The sequence below is a fragment of the Alosa alosa genome, chromosome 15 (assembly GCF_017589495.1).
Source record: "Alosa alosa isolate M-15738 ecotype Scorff River chromosome 15, AALO_Geno_1.1, whole genome shotgun sequence".
NCBI lineage: Eukaryota > Metazoa > Chordata > Actinopteri > Clupeiformes > Clupeidae > Alosa > Alosa alosa.
In genome coordinates this window covers 20,177,332-20,194,662 of record NC_063203.1, presented here as the reverse complement: position 1 = coordinate 20,194,662, position 17,331 = coordinate 20,177,332, and the positions used below count along the sequence as shown (strand labels likewise).

General features: G+C 43.7%; 1 protein-coding gene across 1 annotated transcript in view; it reads right to left on the bottom strand.

Moving 5' to 3' along the window:
- The window catches only part of pcsk7 (proprotein convertase subtilisin/kexin type 7), a 30,322-nt gene that overhangs the window by 1,793 nt on the left and 11,198 nt on the right, over positions 1 to 17,331 (bottom strand). The window contains exons 9-15 of the mRNA XM_048263984.1: positions 12,848 to 13,015; positions 12,166 to 12,273; positions 11,791 to 11,893; positions 2,067 to 2,223; positions 631 to 725; positions 294 to 393; positions 53 to 170 (exon numbers count right to left, since the gene is read on the bottom strand). Of these exons, the coding sequence (XP_048119941.1) occupies positions 53 to 170; positions 294 to 393; positions 631 to 725; positions 2,067 to 2,223; positions 11,791 to 11,893; positions 12,166 to 12,273; positions 12,848 to 13,015 (849 nt within the window). The remainder of the gene's footprint in view (positions 1 to 52; positions 171 to 293; positions 394 to 630; positions 726 to 2,066; positions 2,224 to 11,790; positions 11,894 to 12,165; positions 12,274 to 12,847; positions 13,016 to 17,331) is intronic.

Genomic DNA, 17,331 nt, shown 5'->3' with positions numbered 1-17,331 from the left:
CCCAAAGATAACTGACGTATTAATCAACAACAGCATAGTTTGGGAGTATTACCTTAAGGCTGTTGGAGGTCAGAGGGTGCACCTTCTCAGGGGCGATGTCCAGGCCAGGCGGGCAGGGCAAGGAGAAGCTGCTGTTCAGGTACTGGCCACCCATGGCCTCCTTCACAAGGCTGTCCATCAACAAACAAACAAACAAACAATCAATAAAAGAAATGACCAACAAGGCCACGTGATCTATGAAGCACGTATTCTCGTTTTATGTAACACATTGTCAAACCACACGGTAACCTCACCTTTGTCTCTGCTTCACCTCCTCATCTGACATGGAGGAGCCATAGAGCGTGAGCTTCCAGTGGTTTAGAGTGCCCAACGACTTGCTCTGTTCTCCTGGGGCTGAAACCAACCAAAACATTACACAATGATCCAAGACCGGGATTCACTAGGATCAGTTTGCGGCTTTACTACTAAGCTTGTGCATAGCTATGCGCATGAGAATCCTTGATAGGGAGAGCACAGCATCAATCACGGATTAAAAAAAACGACAACAGTTTTACACAGAAACCAGAGATGAGGCTGGTCAATGGTGTGGTGGTCTGTGTGTGATGGTCTGTGTTGAGAGAGTTGACGTACTGTGGTCAGTGATGAGCACGGAGTACTGGCCCTCAGCCCTCTCTCCCCAGCAGCGCACCGTGGAGAAGGTCCAGTCCATGTAGCCAGAGGTATCGCTGTGGGTGTGAAAGACACAAATGGCTTCAGGGTTGTATTTTACACAGGGTCCCTCTCCTGGCTAGAGCAGTTGGACGTTCTGCCTGCGGTGTTCATCTCAAGCGTTTGCACAAACAGCTTTAATGCTCAAATGCTTGTAAACACATTTGACATTCCAAAAATGTAAACAAAATCATAATCTTTATTCCTACATCCATAATTTGGATTTGGTTTCATTTGATGTAATCACAGATTTTCTTGTTCTTTCAAGCTGCTACTACTGTTGTTGTCTATGCAAGGTGCCTGTGAGCTCAATGCTTCTCAGTACTTGCCTTGTTTAATATAAACAGGATTACATCACATCTTTTGTCAGCGTAGCCTAGTACTCTTTGTAGGGAGATTGTTCTAGTAATCACTACTTTGTTTTCCTTCAAGAGCAGACGGCTTTAGGAGGGTTGGTGCCAAAAAGCAAGTCAAGAACTTCAATGATATCCCATTCTAAGTCTATAGATTTATAAACATTCTAAATCCACAGGTTTATAGCTTTTATAACTGCTCCCACTCATCTGGGAAGGGATGAACTAGTAGAGTGACTGTGAGCCAGGCCCAAATTATGTAACTTACGGAACTTATTTTCCCCATAAAGACCGGCGTTCTATACATTATCCCGCTTATTATACGGCTACTTGCCAAAACGAAAAAATAAACTTCACGATATGTCTCTTTATACTTGTGGCTTTTGCTGAGAAACAAATAGTTCACAACACACGCTGAACTTGAATCAAACATTCTTTAGAACACAGCTGATCAACCGTCTGCTTTCACTTGATGTTGTTCTTGCAATGAAGTTCCAATGCAAGAAGTGACCCAAATACTTGCGGTGATATGATCAGTAGCACAAAACCCGTTGCCATTGACAGCGGTAATTATATGTTTGCAGCGGTAATTACATGAATTTATTTTACTGTAGAACGTTGGGAAATCCCATTCAAGTCAATGGAGCGTTCTACTAGCATTGTGAAGAGTCATATAATAAAAAAATATATTATTATTTACATTTCATAATCTATTATTTAGTTGAGGTGGAGTTAATAACCTGTTTTACTCAATTTATTGTTTTATTCACACTGTACAGGTGGTCTATCGGTGGTCAAAACAAAAAGTCATAGGTTACATGTCTATATTTGCTATTGACTTGATTTTTTCTCACAGTCTTGTCTCCTTTGGAAGCAATAGAAGTCAAATGGTCTGTTCCATTTTATGGAGGAAGCAGAGACTCCCATTAGCTGTTAAACTCCTACAGCTCCCATAGCTGTAACACACATGTAAGGGGACAGACATGAGTATGTGAGGGCACTCACGAGTCCAGGGCCCGGCGGGCCCCGATGAGAGAGGACATCCCACTCGGGCAGTGCAGCACAACCTCTACGTTACCACGGTGGGGGTGTGCCATCGTCACGGTGACCGACACATGCTCCAAGGTCTTCATGCCTGATTGCTTCAGGTCTGCTGCAGTTACTGAGGGTGAAGACACAACAGGCAATGATTTATTACAGTATTCATCACCTCAGACATAACATACACATGTCAAATATTTGCCTGAGAACCATTATTATTATTATTATGATCAAACTTTTATTAGCTTTGGCTAGATGTGCTCTGACAGACACCTGTGTCAGAGGGCCAACTTTTAGCGCTGGGTTTTAATTCATTGCTCTCCACTGGTTACCCGTTGCCACCCGCATCAAGGTTAAGTCACTAATGCTTGTTTACAAAGTGATGGCTGGGTCTGTTCCCATCTACTTAATTGCTCTACAACTGGGGTGGCCAACCAGTCCAGCATGAAGAGCCAAAAAAAATTTCAACACAACTCAAAAGAGCCGCAAAGATATCTGACACACATTACAAATTCCCCATGACTGAATGACTTATTAGCATGAGAATGCTCCGATGTAACAACTGATAAGATGCCAATGTGACCGTCAAATGTTCCGTTGAGTGTCTGCTTCTCTGACTGAAGTCTATGTATCCTACCTTTACCTTGTACTTGCAAAGGTCAGTGCCTTTGGGAAATGTTCAGGTTTGAAGCTTTATGCATCTGTTAAGTCTGGTATACCAAGTACCAAACTAATGTGTTAAACACGTTTTTTAACGGTGTTATTTTGGTTATGTTGACATATCAACCAGAAGGGTTATGCTAGCCTACAAAAAAGATTAATCCTCCCTTTGAATGTCCGTGTTCCTCTTTCTATTTAGGCTACTCTTAGCATCAGGGTTTTCCTGATTGCAACAGTAGCATTACACCTGGCTAAAGAAACAAACGTTTCTGCTTCTTTATGGGCTAGATTTCTATAACATGACAGTAAAATTATTTTAATTTAAAAATTGCAGCCTAACTATTACCAGTACTATCAACTTATGGAAAGCATTTTCATTTACTAGAAATATAGGCTATTTCAAAAAATAAAAAACTATAAATCCAAGGAGAAGTGAGAACATCAGTTGAGCAGCCGCGAGCCGCACGAGAGGAGGCAAAGAGCCGCATGCGGCTCGCGAGCCTACAAGGAAAGTCATCTGGCACTACTTCAAGAGCTTCAAGAAGCTCTTGAAGTCCCAGTTGTTCTGAGAGTACCTCCTCTCCTGAATCTTCTAAAACCCCAACACACCTAACGTGCATTCCCCATGCACTTCCCCCTCTTCCTTCCCCACACCCGCCTCTTCTACCACTTCTACTGCACTTCACCTGACGAGTATTTAAGACCCTGCTCCTCTCTAATCCTCTGATAGTAGTGTTTATAATCAATTCAATTCAGAAATATGAATGTCTACCGTAAATGTAATTAAAAAAAGTGTAATTCATATTTACTATACCGCTTTAGGTAACTAGTAGATTTCATTTACATTAAAGAATAAAATTAAGGCCTACACCGTACGCCGGCGACCCGGGTTCGATTCCCGCCCTGTGGTCCTTTCCGGATCCCACCCCACTCTCCCACTCGCTTTTTTTTTTTTTTATTAAATAAGAGGACAGACTCCACATCACCTTTTCAGGGGCAAAGAAAGATTCTCTAAACATCAACATAGTAATCAGCAGTGTACTGATGTGTGCAGCGTGTAGACACACAACCAAGCATAACACACATCGGAGAGGTACACTAGGAACTAGGATGTGAGTAAGTGCGTGTTCTGCTCAGACCTGAGCCCCACCTCCCCTCTCCCTCTCATCTCCTCCCCTCCTCTGAATTCCTCCAGCGGTGTACAGTAATTCGCTGGCATTTCCTCGCCCACTGTTTACTAATGCTTCCCACACACTCCGTAGCCATGTAGGGAAGAACTCTCCCTGAGGAGAGGGGTGGAGGGAGGGAGAGGGAGAGAGAGGGAGAGAGAGAGAGAGAGAGAGAGAGAGAGAGAGAGAGAGAGAGAGAGAGAGAGAAGGATGGATAGAAGAAAAAAGGTAAGAGACAGAGAGAGAGAGAAATATGAGGGGGGGGGCAGAAAGAGAGAAGGAAGGGGAGAGAGTGAGAGAGAGAGAAAGAAATGGCTAGACAGAACAGGTAAGATAGAGAGAAGGAAAATGGGTAAAAGACTGAAGGAGAGAGAGTGCGCGTGGACACTGCATGACTATAGCTGAAGCAATATGTTGAATTTGTGCTGTTAATGGAAAAGGAAAAGAACGCCAAGATTCCTACCAACTACTCAACCACACCAACCAACAACAGATGATCACATAAGTGAAACAAGACCTGAATGGGTCAAAACCATCCCATCCATTTATGTGGAATATACCTAATTTTGGATTTTATCAGTGTACAGTGCCCTCCATAAGTATTGGCACCTTGGTAAAGTTGACTAAAAACAGGTATAAAAAAAGAATCTTTCGATAATGTATTGTAGTCCCACAGTGAAAACAACAAGGAAACATCCAACCTTGAAGGGGAGCAAATTTATTCTGAGAAAAAGGAAATAAATATGTTAACCAAAAAATATGCCCACAGTTATTTGCCTCCCTAGAACATATTATATACAAAATATAACAGAAGCATTTTCCTATTTACTTATTTAAGTTAATCAGAGTGACTGTGAACTTTCAGAAGTGGTTCTTGACTTTATTTTTCACTAAGGTATGAAAATAAAGTGACACAGAGGCTAAATCCCCTAGTCATTTTTCAGCATGGGAAAGACAAGATAATACACTAAATTTAAATTTAAATAAATAATGCTACATTGACTTTGTCTGGAATTGTGGTCTATTGTCAGATGAAATGAAAATTGCGCTCTTTGGCAAGAAACACTTTAGATGGGTTTTGCATACATAGAAGAATGACTATACTGAAAAGAACCCCATGCCTAATAGATAGATAGATAGATACTTTATTGATCCCTAAGGGGAAATTCAGGGGGTCTCAGTAGCATACAGACATCACACACACACACACAACATGCACTTACAGCAGAAATGGTAAATATAAGTATAAGTATAAACATATAACCAAACTCCACTGTACAATAGAGACAGTAGGAGATAAGAAAAACTAACAAAACTAAATACTAAATATACTATATAAATTAAATGAAAAAAAATCCAGTGTGCTTGAGGGTGATCAAGCATGAGACGCTTGTAGTGACGGGGCCTGCAGTTCTGTGTGCATGGTGAGGTGCTCAAGAGAGAGTGAGTGTCATGGTGAAGGTGCAAAAAGTAGTCCAACATTAGTCCAACAGTGCAATAATAAGGTCTAGAGACCAGCATAAATAATATGGACAAATAGGAGAGTAAAGTATAATGTAGACAAGGTAATATAAAAAAACAAGAACAAGTGCAAGAACAGGTTGAGGTAATAGGGTTACAGCCATTCAGTATTGTAGCAGAAGCCATTGATCATGTGTGCTAATATAGCATGAAAAACAGTGTAGCAGGAAAACAGTACTAAAAACATTAGGCTGTGGACATTAGTAAAACAGTAGGAAAACAGTAGTAAAGCAGTAGTGGGCAGTCAGTACTCAAACATGGAGAGGGTGGAGAGGCAGACAGACTAAGCAGAGAAGTCTCTCTCCTCTTCCCTTTAGTAAAGCATTAAACAGTTCAATGGCCCTGGGGACAAATTACTTCCTCAGCCTTTCAGTTGTGCATGGCAGTGAGCGAAGTCTCCAGCTGATCAAGCTCTTTTGCTTTTTAATAGTGCTGTAGAGTGGATGGCATTCATTGTCCAAAATGTTAATCAGTTTGTTCAGGGTCCTTTTGTCAGATATTGAAGTGATGCACTCCAGTTCAGCTCCCACTACAGAGCCAGCCTTCCTTACCAGCCTGTCAAGTCGCCCAGCATCCTTCTTCTTTGTGCTTCCTCCCCAGCATACCACTGCATAGAAGAGGATGCTGGCCACAACAGACTGGTAGAACATCCTGAGGAGCTTGCTGCACACATTGAAGGACCACAGCCTCCTCAGGAAGTACAGCCTGCTCTGCCCTTTCTTGTAGAGTGCGTCAGTGTTGGCTGACCAGTCCAGTTTATTGTCCAGGTGGAAACCCAGATACTTGTAGGTGCTTACCACCTCCACATTGACCCCATCAATAGAGACTGGTAGCAGAGCGGGCTTAGACCTGCGGAAATCCACCACCATCTTCTTGGTCTTTGAAGTGTTGAGTTGAAGGTGATTGAGTTTGCACCATTGCACAAAGTCCTCCACCAGGCTCCTGTACTCCTCCTCTTGCTCGTCCCTGATACACCCCACAATTGCAGTATCGTCAGAAAACTTCTGCATGTGGCATAACTCGGTGTTGTAGCAGAAGTCAGATGTGTACAGGGTGAACAGGGCTGGAGAGAGCACAGTTCCCTGTGGCGCTCCGGTGCTGCTGATCACAGTGTCAGAGAGACAGTTCTTCAGTCTGACGAACTGTGGTTGCTCGGTCAGGTAGTCTGTAATCCAGGTTAGCAGGTGAGCGTCCACACCCATCTGCAAGAGCTTGTCTCCCAGTCTGAGGGGTTGGATGGTGTTAAAAGCACTTGAGAAATCAAAGAACATGATTCTCACAGCACTTTTCCCCTTGTCTAGGTAAGAATGTGTCCTGTGTAGAAGATAAGTGATGGCATCGTCCACGCCCACTTTCTCCTGGTATGCAAACTGTAACGGGTCTAGTGCATGGCGTACCTGGGGTCTGAGCATACCTAAGACCAGTCGCTCCAGTGTCTTCATCACATGTGATGTTAGAGCGACAGGCCTGAAGTCATTAAGCTCACTGGGGTGTGGCTTCTTAGGGACGGGGGTGAGACATGATGTCTTCCACAGTGTTGGAACTTGTCCGAGACGTAGACTCCAGTTGAAGATGTGCTTCAGTGGCTCCCCCAGTTCAGCAGCACAGGCCTTGAGTAGCCTTGGACACAGTCTGTCAGGCCCGGCATAATGAGAATTATGGTGGAGGGGGTGTGATATTGTGAGGCTGTTTTTATTCCCAAGGGCCTTGGGAACCTTGTGGGTCATGATTGGATCATTGATCAGGTCAAAGCAAACGTCCAGAACAAAACAAAAATGGTTTACTGAACACAAAATCAAGCTTCTGTCATTGCCATCTCAGTCCCCTGATCTGAACTCCATAGAAACTCCATAGAAACATTAACAACAGTCGGGTGAGTCAAAGAGCAAAATGCAGAAGTGTGGACCTAGACCTGTGGACCTGTGAACACCTAGAAATCTGGACAATCTGGGGAGATTTTGTAAAGATGAATAGTCTTAAACCCCTTGCTTTGTATTCTCCAAATTTATGGGGTGTCAAAGGCTATTATGAGCTGTTTTATTGGCAAAGGAAGGCTTAAGAAGGTATTACAAACAGGAGTGCCAATAATTGTGGGCGACCTGTTTTTGTTAAAAATATTTATTTCTTAATGAGATTTTCCAGTAACACTTTACTGTAAGGGTACATGAACAATCATAAATAAATGCATGAATCAATTCACAATTTATGCATTACTTCATTCCTTTATATCTTATGAATCATCAGGAATTTACATGAGTTCATAGTCTCTCATTCATGACCTCATGCATGAACAACACATCAACTAGAGCATTAGTTACGATGGGTACATCATTATAATTAATGATTTCTTAAGCATGATCATCATGATTACATGAATTTAAGGCTAATCCGTAGAGGTCACACCCAACACCTGCCACTGACCATCGATGGTGCTGTGGTGGAGAGAGTGAGCAGCACCAAATTCCTGGGGGTGCACATCAGTGAAGACCTCTCCTGGACCACCAACACTGCATCACTGGCGAAGAAAGCTCAGCCCGCCTGTACTTCCCTATGGAAACTCAGGCGAGCAAGTGCTCCACCAGCCATCATGACCACATTCTACCGAGGCACCATTGAGAGCATCCTCTCCAGCTGTATCGCTGTGTGGGGCGGAAGCTGCACTGAATACAACAGGAAAGCCCTGCAGCGCATAGTGAACACAGCTGGAAGGATTATTGGTGCTTCTCTCCCCTCCCTGAAGGACATTTACACCTCCCACCTCACCCGCAAGGCGACCAAAATTGTGAGTGATGCAAGTCACCCCGCTCACAATTTGTTTGATCTACTGCCCTCTGGGAAGAGGTACAGAAGCCTGCGCTCCCGCACCACCAGACTCACCAACAGCTTCATACACCAGGCTGTTAGGATCCTGAACTCTCCCCCCCTCTCCCCCCTCCACCCTCAGCTACATAACATCCTGGACTTTTAGACCCAAAATGGCTGCCTTGCACTACTCCACTTGCACACTTGCAACTTGTTGTCCTGTTGTCCTGAACACTTCTGAACACACTTCTGCTGCTCTTACATAACTTGCACCACTATGCCACTTGCATACTTAGGTCAAACAAAACTACCTCAGCCATTTATTGGCCTGACTTTTGCACTATTATATTGACTGTCTACTGTATGCACAATTTCTACCAAATTTTGCTGCTCTTATTTCTTCATTGTATGTGCCTTCTTATTTTTACTTTTTATATTGTTTACTTGAATGTTATGTTTGTCTGTGGACCTAATTGGTAAAATATGTCTCGTCTCCACCGTGTGATAGTAGGAAACGCAATTTCGATCTCTTTGTATGTCTTGACATGTGAAGAAATTGACAATAAAGCAGACTTTGACTTTGAATTGCTCCTGAGTTGTTCATGCCTGTGGCCCCTCAACTAAAGTGGTGAATAGTGACATGTGTTTAAAGAACTGCAAAGTTGTGTTTAAATCAGAATTTTAGCAGTGATGATCACATTTTGGCAGAAAAAGAAATAATCTAGCCTAGAAATCTAGACGCGCCCCTAGCGGCAGCAAATTACATTTGCTGCCAGGGCTAGTCTAGCAACTCTCCGTTGGCTTGTGAGCTCCAGAAATCGAAACTTAATCAGGGCATTGAAATCGTGTATAGAGTCGTTTGGTGGGCTTAACATAATGATTGATGGCAGAGTTGCAACAGTTTGGCTTGAATTCCCTGCGACTTGAAAACAAATATCCTATTGCGTCCTATTGCGTGGGAATTTGAAAAGACAACTGATTATCCCGCCCCTTGGACTGAGCACTGCGAACGGTGAGTGCCCAGACCCTACATTTTAATGTGGGTCTGGCTCACCAGGCTAGAAATAATCATGACCATGCTTAATAAATCAAAATTCATAACGATGTGCCCACCGTACCCAATGCTTTAGGTGATGTGCTGTTCATGTATAACAAATTATAACTATTAACTCATGTCAATTCCTGATGATTCTTGAGATATTAAGGAATAAAGTAATACAGAAATCATATTAATTCATGCATGATTTCATGATAATCCATATATCCATATAGTGTTACCGATTTTCCTTTTTCTCAGAATACATTTGCTTCCCTTCAAGGCTGGATTTCTCCTAGTTTTTTTCATTGTGAGATTATAATAAATCACCAACAGATTGGTTTTTTTATACCCGATTTTAGTAAACTTTAGCAGAGGTGGCAATAATTATGGAGCGCACACGCACACTTCAAATTTTGAGTAAAGGCGAGCCTGGCTGGATTGTGTACACTCATCTCTTCCTTGACAAGCCATGAAGTCACAGAAGTCCTAAACATGGAGCACAGTTCAACTTTAACGACTGTTTTTCTTTCAAATACCATCTCCGCTTATCTCGAGGACTTGCAGTGCTTCTGCATGGTCATCGAGAGGAACGTACTTCCTCAAGTAGATTTCACATGGGACACAACGTGTTCTGCGGACTAACAACTGTACAAGGAAAGTTCTGCCAAGCATAGTATATCAATGTGAAATAACCAGCAATTAATATAATTGTATACCATTCTATGAGTCTGGCTTAAATGCACTGGGGTAACTTGGTATTTGTGGGCCTGAGAAAGCCTGGTTATGTTAAAAGCCATGTTGTGTGGATGTATGGAGGAGCAAGACTATTCATTTATTATTTCACAAGGGTTCACTGGAAGACGGGCATGTTGGATGTCCTCAGAAAACCTTGTGCCTCACAACATACACAGACAGACACACACACTCTCTCTGTCACACACACACACACACAAACACACACACACACAAACACACACACAGAGCACTCTACTTGATATCTGAACCTCACACAGGGCAGAGGGGGGAAAGTTGTGGTGAGCCCTGGAATCGCTCACGAATAATGGAACACGAGCTTGGAACGTGAGAGGCCTTAACGAAGGGGGCCCGAGAAAAAAAAAAAAGAGAGAGAGGAGAACAGAATGAAACAGAAGAAGGAAAAAAGGGAGGGAAAGGAGGAGTGGAGGAGTTGGATGGAGCCATCTGAGTGTGTGCTGCCCTGCAGAGCAGAATGGTATGTTACTCTGGTCTGGAGCGCTGGTTGACCTTTTCCACAGCACAGAACAGACGAGAGAAGGAGGGAGGGAGGGAGGGAGGGATGGAGGAGAGGAAAAGAGAAAGAGAGACGGAGAGAAAAAAGGTCACAGAGAGAAAAAAGGACCCAGAGGGAAACCATTGAAAGCATATCTCTGTGGAGCTGGACAGACAGTGAGAATGAGAACGTGTGAGAGAAGAGAAAGGAGTGATGGTAGAGAGAGAGACAAGAAAAAAAGCTTATCGTTCTGCCGAAGGGAGATGGATGAGGAGCCGGCAACAGGCTTACGAGAATGGGGGCAGCTCGACGAAAACAAAGTGCACGTCCGAGACAAGAAAAGAGCCAAAACACAAAAGCGGTGGAGAAGGATGTCTTCACTTTCTCACGGCGACACAGATGTGGGAAAACATTGCCTAATAAGGGCAGACCACTGATTGTCTTCAGGGAAGCTCCCTCATTCAGTCTCTCTCTCTGCCTGCTATACCAATGCCCTGAGTGCCAACGGTACACACTAACACTCACACACACACACACACACACACACAATCTTTAAAACAGCCTTCACCTATACATTGACGTCACCCTCCCAGGTCTCAATGCTCTTTACTTGGGCACTCTGCAGCTTAACGACCCTTGTCTTGTTTACATCCAGAGAGACCCATCCCCCTGTGAGTCAGTCTCACACACACACAGGAGATGAGTCGGAGGAGCAGCCTCCCGGCCACAGTGACTGGTCCTCAGGACTCCTCCCAGAGGGTCCCTTGCTCCTTTCCAGAACATTCCCTCCAAGGTAAACAAGCCCGCCGTGTTTTGCTAGGCATTTAAATGCCAGCATATCTGACATGTGTGACTGTCAGCTGGCCGGGCCCCATAAACTGAAAGCTATGCATGCCTTAACATCAACACAGGGATATTTATCGGACATTAGAGCAGCTAGCCACTGTTGCTTTTATTTAAATCAAATGCAGTAAAGGTCGCTCAGATGCCTATGCCTCTGCAGGCACGGAGTTATCGCATATAATCATAAACCAGATGCTGACATCCACAGACTAATAATAAATCATATGTACTGTTGGTGTGCTTGACTATGTAAAGGAACTTCAAATATCCATTAAGCACTGTACTGCAATCTACTGGAATATAAGACAGGATGATGTTTATAAAGCTATGTCTATACCTTCTACTACATTTGGCAAATGTAGCATATTGTGTTGATCTTACAGGCATTTCATACATAGCACTTACCATTCCAGCTGAGCACCAGTTGGTCGGGGTAGGCCAGGATCTTCCTGTCTTCTTTCAATACAGGGCTTTGGTAGGATACCAGAAAAGGAACAGACACCCACACCTGTGACCACACACACACACACACACACACACACACGCACATGCGCACACGCACGCACGCACGCACAGAATCCAAGAGAGAATTGAGATCAGAGAGAATTGAGAATCCAAATAAAGGTCACAGAGCAAACTACTCATGCATAGAAAAGATCTAGGTCAGATGAAAGAGGCCATTAAGGAGCAAAACTCAGAACTTAAGACTTGCGCTGAAGTTAAACAGTGGTGAAGTGAGAGCACAGTAAGTTCCATGTGTGCGCGTTCTGTCTGGGATACCTTGGCAGCGTTGACGAGCCTCCAGGCGTTGAGGAGGCCAAAGCCGTGCTGATGGCTGTGGTGGAACCCAGCACCGTTAGTCTCCCAATTAGCCAATTTATCAGTGTACTACATAAACACAAACACACACACACAGGGTAATTTTCACATGCAGAATTCCTAGGCATTAAGATCAGATTCTGGAATGTTGTTCTGTTAATCTTTTTGCTGGTTAGCTGTTTCTTAATTAGCATCTGAGATGAAGGATGAGTTAAAGGTTGTATCAGCGATTGTAGGCCCAAAAAAGGCCCAAACATAAATGATCACATTCATCTAATCTTTCCTAACGATCCGCTAGCTGTCTGCCCCATAAGCAGGTCGTCAAAAATATGCTTCTCTGTAGGCAGCTTAGGCTCTGAGATCTGCACACAAAAACAATTGCTACCAACAAGGGTTGGCAACCCACTCAAAGGCAAAATAAAAAATCAACCAATAACCAACGAGATTAGGAGTTTTAATTGCACGGGAGGGAGGGAGAGAGAGGGAGTAGCAAGCTAGCGCTCTGTTTGTTTGAACATCAACAGAAGTGACATATCCCGCGCTATCGCTGATACAACCTTTAATGAATGAATATGATCATGAGGTTGTATGCGCTTGTGTGCACAGCTGTTCCTGATGTGGCCTGCTGGTGACGCAGCTATACCTGGGTGGCCGTGTAGGCAATGATGTGCTGCACGTCCCTCCAGGTGAGACAGGCGCGCACCTGCAACATCAGCGCAATCATGCCCGCCGCCAATGGAGCCGCGGCCGAGGTGCCCGTGTGGGCATCAGTGCAGCCCGTGCCATCCTGCATAGACCAGTCCGACGTCACCTAGACAACATAAACATAAACATAAGCAACAACAACAACAACATCATCAACAACAACATCAACAACCACAATTTTAATAGCACTCACTTAATCAAGGCACAATAAGCACTCACTGCAAAAACTGCTTGTCTAACTAAGTATTATTAATCTTATATTACGATAAAAAAATCTAGTTGGTATTGTTTTTAGTATAAAGAGACTTCAAGAGAAATCATTTCACTTAATTGCACATTTGGCTGACAGCTTGTTAAGCAAATTTGTCTTGATAAGACATCTTTGTAAGACATCATAAGTTAATAATAAGTAAAAAAAAGTTAAAAAGTTAATAATAAGTTAATAAGTAATAGAGTTCGACAATAAGTCAAACTCTATTAAACTAAGTCAAAAGGATCTTACGAGAAAGCACTAAGTACGTCTATTTATACTAAAAACAACACCAACTACATTTTTTATTTTAATATAAGATTAATAACACTTGATTAGATAAGCAGGTTTTTAAGTGCTTTACAGGGAAGGGGGAACTGCACTAACCACCACCAATGTGTAGCACCCACTAGGGTGATGCACGGCAGCCATTATGTGCCAGAACGCTCACCACACACCACCTTGAGGTGAGAGAGTGACAGAATGAATGAATGAGCCAATTAAAAATGGTCAGCTCTTGTGTCACCTCTGTCAACATGAGCACTAACAGACATTCATCTCAACGTAGAACCAAGTATATCGGTGCATGTGCAAGGTATACTGCAGACACAGCCAGCTGCACAAACATACAGTAATGTACAGTGCCTAGTAAGAGCCTTGAACAGCATCCAGACGACTTTTATCCCAAATTGCATATCCAGACTCCAGCCTCTAGGCGCAAATGTCATGATACTCGGCAGTGAATTTATTTCCTGTATTTTTACTCTTCCAGAGAATGTGGAAGAGAGGGTGACTGTGTGCAGAGCCTGAGTACATGCGAGGGAGGGAGGGGGGGCAAAGAGAAAAAAGCAGGAAATGAAAGGGAAGAAATGAAACAAAAGAAAACAGAAGAGACAAAAAAAGATGGACAGACAGAAGAAACACAGAAACACAAAACAAAGATAAAAATAAGATGTTCACTATGTGTTCAAATTAAAGGGTGTGAGAGGTAGAAAGAAAGAAAGAAAGAAAGAAAGAAAGAAAGAAAGAAAGGGAGGGAGAGTGAGAGACTGATGAAGAGGGAGCATGGAGAACAGCCACACTGATAAACTGCCAAATAAACATGAACTCTGTGGGAGAGGGGAGACCTGACACAAGGCCACCATTCTTCCCCCTGCTCCATTTTTAACCTCCTTTTCATTTCTTCTCATTCCGTGTTATTTCATTTCCTTCATTCCGCAGATGCGGTTCCTCTTCTTGACGGATTACTACGGTGCTGCTGCCTGCGCTGCTGTGGTGGAGAGGCGCTCCCTCTGTGGGGTTCTCCTGAGCGTCACAGGGGCCATATGCAGAGCACCAGGAAGAAGGATGGCTTTCATTTCTGCGCTCATAGAAACTACACCATCAACAGAAACTTCATTCTTAAAACGCCACAGCATTGTTGTTCTATGACAAAAGGAATGCTCTCTATGGAGTCCACTGTGCTGGACTATGAACCGTTGGCTTCAAGCCACTCTAGTTTGAAAGTAGTAATGTGGTACTGATATGCCAATAAAATATAAACCTGAAGCTGGACATCCTTTCACTCCAACCAGACAGACAGCCAGCCATAACATTCTCATTCACTCCCATTCATCTCCTTCCTGTAATGGGTGAGTTCTCACACACTTGGAATGAGTGCTGCATAGTATCAAGTGGGCTGGTATTGTTTTTATTGCTATGTAACTTCATAAACCCAACAAGAAAGAAAACAGAGGGTGAGGTTTCACCGTGTGCCCAGGGGGTGTCTGAGGGGGAAAGTCATATGAGAACAATTTTTTTCAACTGATTTGTTTCTCGTCATTGTTAACGAGACTCAAGGCTTTCAATTCCGCTATCTATAACCCCAGAATTAGTCTGGTATGTGCATATACCGTCTAAAAATGGAAAAGTGCTAACACCTTGGAAGGAGAAATAGATCCATTCTTAGAAAGGCATGCAGCTGAGGAAGGAGCTTTCAATAGCATGTGTGCGGGAGAGTTGAGGGAAAGTTGCTTTTGGCTGCTGTGCGCCCGACAGGTCACACACGCTGCAGAGATGGAGTATGTATGTATAGCATGGGTCAGATCCGGAGGCTATTTGATTGGACGTCTGTTCCAACAGACACAACCAGCAAGGGCCTTTGTTTAGTCTGCATAGCCCTGTCTTGATTTACCATACTGAGGCCGAATTTTCTTTTTCTGATCTTGATCAAATCAAATTTTCGTTTTCTTTCGCCTTTATTCTCTGGCCAATCACCAGTCCATATTCACGGTGATGGGAAACAGACCTAATGGCCCAGACTCCTGTGAACCTGAACAGGTCACTCCAGCCAATGGAAGATGGCGGTGCTTGAGGTAACAGGTCATCATTTGATGGGTGTGCATTAATCGATATGGATAAAGATGTGCATCGTCTGCTGTATTCTTAAAACATGTCACAACATCCCCAACAGTTTACGGGAAGGTGATATGCTGTGCAGCCACACAGGTGGTTTTTAATCATTATGCTTGACTGCATGTGGATATATTAGGCCTTGATTAGTGTACACATGGACAGCTGCAGAGATGCCATAGGCACATTGTTCTCATCATACTTTCTAGTCCGTTGGGAGGGCTCAGTTAGTGCCTTGGTATTGTAGTGGACAAGTCTACACGGTTGGGCAAAATGAGAGGGTACGTGGGCACTGTGCCTAGAGCTGCCTGTGCCTAGCCTAGGTGAACCCAGAAGAACCTGTTGGCACATTTGAATTTGCCCTGCAGGTCTATCTGGACATCCTCCTATAGACCTCTGAAGTTAGCCTACAAAAAAGAACCAAAGCTGCCATCTTTGCCCATATAAGGAGATCCAGGTGAAAAATGAAACTACCTATGGCAAGTTGCATTGCAAGTTAGCTCTGGGGTAGCAAAATCTTGCAAAAGTTTTCTGTCATAAGGTACTGAAGATCACAGGAGCCACTTGAGGGCAGAGGACAAAAGTGTGTTGAGCAAAACGTCTGCATTTCAGACTTTTCCGTCCCCACGAGAGTTTAACAGGTGCGATAATTCAAAACCCCCATGTTATTTTCCCATAGGAATAATCGCAAGATACCGGATCTTAAAGATGGCAGCTTTTTTGTAGGTGAACTTCAGAGGTCTATTGAAACTGATTTCCAAATCGTAACAAAATTGCTCCAAATGGAAACTTGGAGCATAAACCTTAATGAGATATTTAAGCACTATGCAGATAGCTTTGTGTTGGCAAACAGGTGTTATGTTGCAAACGGACCACTAAGGTCTGAGAGTGAATGGCCAGGTCCGCAACTGAGTCATGCTTCCTTGAGAATAGAATGGTCAGAGCAGTTCCGTCTTTTCCACGATGTACCTTCATGATGGTGCATACGTGCCAATTATAAAAACGCACAAACAATCCTTTATAGCACAGCTTAATCTCAGCACCTGACTTCAGATTACAGCTCGTGCTTTGGTCAGTGCAACCCTGCGTCCGTCCACTAATGTGGTCTCCTTCCACAACCATTTGCTTTAACTGCAGTTTATTCTACTTGTAGGCTGCTAAGATGCATAAGCACTCAAGAAAGGATCACACGCACAAATGTAGATGTGCAGATGGTTAAACTTCATTGCATGATCCTCTCTCATGGTTGCCTATAAATTACAGGGCTCAACTAAAGAGAGGCCTCGCAAATCCACAGCGTTTTCACAAGCTGGTGACGAGCGCTCATCAGTCACTCAACAGCACATATGGCCTTTTCAGAAGCTCAGAAGTCCATCTGTGTTTTCTGCCTGTGGACCTACAGTACACAGATCCTACACACATTTTTTTAGATAATCCGCTAGCTTCATCCAGCCAGCTGTAGAAGGCATGCATGCACACACACACACGGCAAAAGAACATGTGGTGAGGACTCTCTGCTCAGCATCAAGCCGGTGGCAGGCGTGGTCGTGCCAGGACAGAGAGAGAGAGAGAGAGAGAGAGAGAGAGAGAGAGAGAGAGAGAGAGAGAGAGAGAGAGAGAGAGAGAGAGAGAGAGAGAGAGAGAGAGAGAGAGAGAGAGACAGAGAGAGAGAGAGAGAGAGAGAGACAGAGAGAGGACAGAGAGAGAGGACAGAGAGAGAGAGAGAGAGAGAGAGAGAGAGAGAGAGAGAGAGGCTGGGTCAGCTCTGCTAATGGAGAGGG